At 47.2% G+C, this 6,006-nt stretch overlaps 1 protein-coding gene across 1 annotated transcript; it reads right to left on the bottom strand.

Annotated features, from left to right (window-relative positions):
• Nucleotides 1-1,377: 1,377 nt before the first annotated feature.
• On the bottom strand, nucleotides 1,378-5,522 carry RPS21 (ribosomal protein S21). The gene is made up of 6 exons (XM_032126743.1): nucleotides 5,444-5,522; nucleotides 4,688-4,775; nucleotides 3,483-3,546; nucleotides 2,377-2,448; nucleotides 1,616-1,671; nucleotides 1,378-1,435 (listed from the first exon to the last, which is right to left on the bottom strand). Exons 2-6 carry the CDS (start codon nucleotides 4,735-4,737, stop codon nucleotides 1,426-1,428), a joined length of 252 nt encoding a protein of 83 aa, XP_031982634.1. The 5' UTR covers nucleotides 4,738-4,775; nucleotides 5,444-5,522; the 3' UTR covers nucleotides 1,378-1,425.
• Between the last annotated feature and the right edge of the window lie 484 nt (nucleotides 5,523-6,006).

Below are 6,006 nucleotides of genomic sequence, written 5' to 3'. Positions count from 1 at the left end.
ACATGAAGCATTTTTTTGGCCTTTTTAGCCAAGTTCCTCTCTACTTGCAACATCCAGGAGTTTATCTTATGAAAGTTCTATCAGCTCAGAGTAGTAGTAGTAAATTCAGGTGTTATCAGTGGGAAGGGAGACTGTGCAGCCAAAGATGTTTCAGGTTATGGCTCTGCTAAAAAGGGCTCACAGCTTGTTGAGTTCTGGCTTGCTCTGCTGGAACTGCTCCTGGAATAAAGGTTTAGTTACGACTTCATTGTATCTATACAGTAGCTTACACTCTAAATCCCAATTTATGATTTGCAAACAAACTTACTAAAATTACAAAAAGGGCCCTGTACCACACAGTCACTACACATTACCATGGCCTGGTTTGCTCTGCTAATATTCAGTAGGTACCCCTGGTGCCAAAACAGGATCTTCCAAACAAACATGCTGCACTTTGACATGTCTGAGAAGTAAGAAAATACAGATAAGGAGAAAGATACTACACTTGGGCAGTTCAGCCATTCTCCTTAGTCCAGAGGCAGCAGCATGCCTGTTCCAGGCTGTTCCTAGAGAGGCCTGAAAAAAGGCCTGTGAGGTTTCCCACACCCCCTGCACCCACAGTAACCTGCAAACAAGTGAGAAATAAAGCACACAGTAGCCCCCTCTCATTGGTGACAGCTTGCAGCATAAACAGGAAAGCATCACTAAACAGCCTCTGTCACTTGGAAGAATTCTGGGAGGGCCCGTGCAGAGATTTGAGGATGGACAACTGCAAATGTTAACCCAGAGATGATCACAAGCAGGGAACACAGTGTAATCTGGATATAACCTCTGAGTAAATGCTTGAGAACGTGCAGATCAGGATGCACCATCAGGACAGTCCCTGTGTAGCTGTGGGTATTATGAAACTGGTAAAATGCAGCTGACAGGGGAAATTTTCCATACAAGTTGTACCCTATTACCTTATTTTAAACCCAAACCCATATATGACATATATTTAAATGATAATCACAAACTGACAAACCTGCTCTGTAAACAAAACCTACCAAGACAAAAGCAGCATCTGGAAGAAAGGACAGACCCTTTCTTGTATCCTAACAAGAAGAATCCCCTTGGCTTTTCCAGTGAAAAAGCAGCAAGCTCACTTAGATTGCAACACTGCAAATGTTCCATTACAGATGCAAAACTTACTAAATCTGGAAAAGACCAATGACAGTGAATCCAAGAGTTAAGTGGAGATCCTTGAATTTCAACTCTGGCACTCCTTTACAAGCTGATTTGTTTTAAGAATTCACAATCAGAATCTGTATATTTTTAAGACACATTTCTAAGTCCTTTAAGACTAACTATAATAAACCCACTCATGTTTGTGACTTTAACAAAAGACACAGCACAATATAGTTTTGAACTATTTATTTCACATGTTCCATACCGGAGTTTCTTCAGTTAAAAGTTCCTAGAAGAAAATGAAACAAACATTGTTACAAATCAGTTTGCTTCAACAGCTCAAGTAAATATCTTTGACCAACTGTGTAATCATCCTATAAATACAATGCACAGATTGTCATCCTAAAAGCTGGATTTGGGAATGGAAGTTCCCCCTGCAAGAATTAGAGGATAAGATAAACATACGCACTTGGAAACAATTCCATCGTTTTTTGCCAGACGCAAAATGGAGTCATCTGATTCACCCTGTAAAAAGAGCAAAGAAAATATTCTCAAGTGTCCAAATAATTGCTGACACATGTGGAAGAGAGGCAGCTGCAGCAGTTAGGGTAGTGTTTTCAAAATAAACTGTTAATTCTTTGTCATCCTTAAGGGTAAGAAATAGCTTTAACTTGATAAAAACAAGCATTTGCACTAACAACATATATTTATGGATAAGTGGACTTGTGATGAACTCCTCACACCTTTAAGTCATAGTACTATCACTTCAGTAATTATAAACAGCAGATAAAAGCCAGGATTAGTACCTTGGTACATTCTTAAAAGAAACAAAATCACTTGCATCCTTCATGGATTTGAAAACATATCAACATCCCCAGAAGAAATCAATTACTCCAAGTTAATCCAACATCCTGGCACAGGGTGCCCAGAGAAGCTGTGGCTGCCCCATCCCTGGAATTGTCCAAGGCCAGGTTGGATGGGGCTGGGAGCAACCTGGGACAGTGGAAGGTGTCCCTGCCCATGGCAGGGGGTGGAATGAGATGAGCTTTCTGTGATTCTATGAATTTGTTCCCATCTTCACTCTGTCTTTATTATCCCCCAAAAACTTCTTGCTCTAGAATGAGCTGCAGGCACACTTTGTTTTCAGGGCCAAATACACATCTAATTAATTACAAATGAAGAGAAAAAGCAGCACAGCAATTCTGCAGGAATCCTCAGGAAGGCACTCACCATTCTCCGGATTGGGCCGCAGATGGCGTAAGTCTTGAACTGGCCGTTCACTCTGCCTGTCACCTTGTCAACCTGCAATCACAGCAAAGCTGCTGCACACACAGATTCTACACAGTTTTATGCTCTCACATCACACTTGCCAAGCACCCAAAGTTTAAAATTGCAGAAAAATACTTGCAGTATTGGACAGATAAACTACAAAATCTCAAGGCAAATACTGAAGTTAGAAGGTCAACTACAATGATCGTTGCACAGCAAATTTATAGGTACACAGTGCAGCCACAAAATTTCATGGATCACACAGATTGACAAGAAGTGGTAGCTAAAGGGAAAAAAATACTTGAGCTCTGAACAAATGGAAAAGATCAATGTAAAGTTTATTTGTGGATTTCCCTGCCTTTACTATTTTTTTTTTGTTTTTTTTAACTAAGGGCCTATCATGGAAAATTGAACTGGAGAGGGAAGGGGACACGGGTAGGAAAATGTCCAAGCTGAGAGACATAAATTGTCTCACTTTCTCAAGCTGCTGAGAAATTTTACAGGGAAAGGACTAAACAATACAAATCATGAAATTCAACAGCGCAGTGAAGCCTGTAATACCAGGTGGGTTCATTTCCATGTTCTGCTAATCTCTGATCCCTTGAAAACAAGAAAGAGGGATCACTGAAAGAATGAAATATGGGGAACAAGAAACGTATTTCCCTTAACAATGACAGGAAATCATAAACAGTATTTTTTTAAATGATTTTTTTTTTAGTCAGATAACTCAAGAGAATCAGTTTTTTAAAATATTTGGGAATGTGGTCTCCCATTCAAGAATGAAATCAAGGTCTATAGTTCATCAGCTACAGGAACAATGTGTCCACAAAATTCCTGAAAGCTGAATACTAATAAACAACTGGGAAACAAAACCCCAAACCATGCTGAAAGGAGTTTAAATTAACTGGACCCCACATGCATTAACTGGGATCCTGCAGGAGTCAAGATCTACTGTGGCTTTCTTTACTGAATTACTGTAGATGCATCACAAGGTGTTTAATTCTGTAACTTTTATCAGAAGTTTCAAGGTTTAGCTCTCTCATCATATATTCTGTTAATAAACTTACCTCAGAAATGTTTATCTGAATGGAAGCATGATCCTTAGCACCAATGATTCGGTTGCTAGCAGAGCTAAGGAATAAAACAGGATAGATTTAAACAAAAGGAAAAAGGCAGAGACAATTACAAAAGCAGCTGTTAGAGCAGAGTCCACAGGCCAATTAAAACTACACAAGAAATTCAGACAGTAACAGTTTAAGCTTTCAGTATTTAGAAGGTTAAAATGCAGTTTTAAGTACATTTAAAGGAAATTTTCACTTGGTAGCATCACACTAATTAGCCAATTATCCCTTTGCTTTGGTTTCTATGTGCCCAGTTCACCCTTATACAGTGCACAGGGCAGTACAGGCCTTCAAAACATACAGAATGTTATTTTATTTTCTAAAATGCAAGAAATACAGTCATCAATGTAATTAATAAGATTAATTTCTATGCCTTTTTTGCTGTGAGCCACTACAGCTGTCAAAGACAGTCAGGCTGCAAATGCTCAGGAATCACAGGCTGTAAAACATATTTGATTTAATCTATAATAAGCCATACTAATAAGCCATACAAATGGCTTATTTTTAGTGACTCTTTTAACACAGACCCACACACTTACAGAAGGCTTCTAATTCCATTTACTACTATACCAAAATCACACTTACAATGTGCCATCAAAACAACCTGTGATAACCGAACAGGTTCACTTCAACAACTTGCAGCACTGACCATACAAACACTTGTATGCTACAAATACACATTTATGTTTGATATGAACCATTTTAGGAAGAAATTCTTCCCTGTGAGGGTGGTGAGGCCCTGGCACAGGGTGCCCAGAGAAGCTGTGGCTGCCCCTGGATCCCTGGAAGTGTTCAAGGCCAGGCTGGAAGGGGCTTGGAGCAACCTGGGCTAGTGGGAGGTGTCCCTGCCCATGGCAGAGGTGGAATGAGATGAGCTTTAAGGTCCTTTCCAACCCAAACCAATGTGTGAGTCCATGTGCTGTCAGTGCCAGCGTAAGGCTGACAGTTTTGGAACAGAAGGTGCAAAGTGTCTCCTCAACTTTAGTCTTTGCTCTGCATACTTTACATAAGGCATTTAAAAATACAGAAACTGACAGAAAAGAGATTCTTTTTCTCCCCCACAGATATTCGTTGCTACAAAAAGCCCCTTTGCAGAGGCTGAACCAGCCTTGGGGGCGACTCCAGGCCCGGCCCCTCGGGTCCCTGCTCACCATTTCCGAGGGACATAAAGGTCCACGAACTCCCCGGCGTCGTTCTGCATCTCGTCCTGGTCCCTGCTGAGGCACTAAGCAGAAACACCTGGAAGAATCATGAAATATCGCCAGTTGGAAGGCACCCACAAGGATCATCGAGTCCAACTCCTGGCCCTGCACAGACACCCCAACAACCCCACCCTGGGCATCCCTGGCAGCGCTGTCCAAACGCTCCTGGAGCTCTGGCAGCCTCGGGGCTGTGCCCATTCCTGGGGAGCCTGGGCAGTGCCCAGCACCCCCTGGGGGAAGAACCCTTCCCCAATATCCACCGCAACCCTCCCTGACACAGCTCCAGCTTTTCCCTCGGGTCCTGTCCCCGGCCACAGGAGCCAGAGCTGCCCTCGCCGCGAGGTGATGCCGGAGCCAGGCCGGGCCCAGAGGCCGTGCCCTGAAGCCGGAGCCCGCTGCAGAGCCGCCCCCACTGCCCCCGGCCCCAGCATCGCTCCCGGAGCTCCGCCACCATCGCCCTCGCCGCCCCCGGCCCCACCACCGCCGCTCCCCTCGCTCCCGGAGCTCCGCCACCGCCGCTCCCCTCGCCCCGGCCCCGCCATCACCGCTCCCCTCGCCCCCGGCCCCGCCGCCATCGCTGCTCCCCTCGCCCCGGCCCCGCCGCCATCGCTCCCCTCGCTCCCGGCCCCGCCATCACCGCTCCCCTCGCTCCCGGCCCCGCCGCCATCGCTCCCCTCGCCCCGGCCCCGCCGCCATCGCTCCCACCTCGCGCGCGGCCGGGCGGAAAGGAAGGGGCGGGGCCGGACGCGGAAATGCGTCACAGCCACGGGAGCGCTTCCTGCACGGCCGCGTGACGTCACCGCGCGGGCCATGGCGGCGCCGGGACGCGGCCCCGGGGGAAGCAGCGCGGGGCCGGCCCCGCTCCGGCCGGGGGATCCGCCCCGCAGGGTCCCGACAGCGCCCCCGGTACCCCCAGCACCGCCTGCCCCCGCTGGGGAGAGGGGATGGGGCCAGGCGCGTTCCTTAAGGGGCGCGGGGGTCGCCCCCCTCCCCCGGGACAGCCCCTCGTTAGGGAGGGTCCCAGCGCCGCACACCTGAGGGTGCCTCTCAGGGGACATTCCAAACCCCGTGGCACCTGCTCCAGGTGACCCTCCCTCGGCAGGTGGGTTGGACTGGGTAAGCTCCAGAGGCCCCTTCCATCTGAACCCGTCCGTGATTCTATGACCAGACCACCCCGGCACCCTCACAGAAACCCAAAAGACCATTCCGAGCTACCGGAGAGGGTCCAGTGGAGGCCACAACGATGGGAAGGGGTCTGGAGCATCTCC

This window comes from Corvus moneduloides, chromosome 17, assembly GCF_009650955.1.
Source record: "Corvus moneduloides isolate bCorMon1 chromosome 17, bCorMon1.pri, whole genome shotgun sequence".
NCBI classification, from domain to species: domain Eukaryota; kingdom Metazoa; phylum Chordata; class Aves; order Passeriformes; family Corvidae; genus Corvus; species Corvus moneduloides.
Note: the sequence above shows the minus strand (reverse complement) of the source record. Positions and strands in the feature narration are given on the sequence as shown.

Bases quoted from the DNA above. Each gene is read 5' to 3' on its own strand.
- RPS21 (XM_032126743.1), bottom strand. From the start codon at position 4,737: ATGCAGAACGACGCCGGGGAGTTCGTGGACCTTTATGTCCCTCGGAAA. The intron at 3,547-4,687 runs GTGAGCAGGGAC...TTTATTCCTTAG, and splicing joins CTTTATGTCCCTCGGAAATG to CTCTGCTAGCAACCGAATCA. The intron at 2,449-3,482 runs GTAAGTTTATTA...CTGTGATTGCAG, and splicing joins TTCAGATAAACATTTCTGAG to GTTGACAAGGTGACAGGCAG.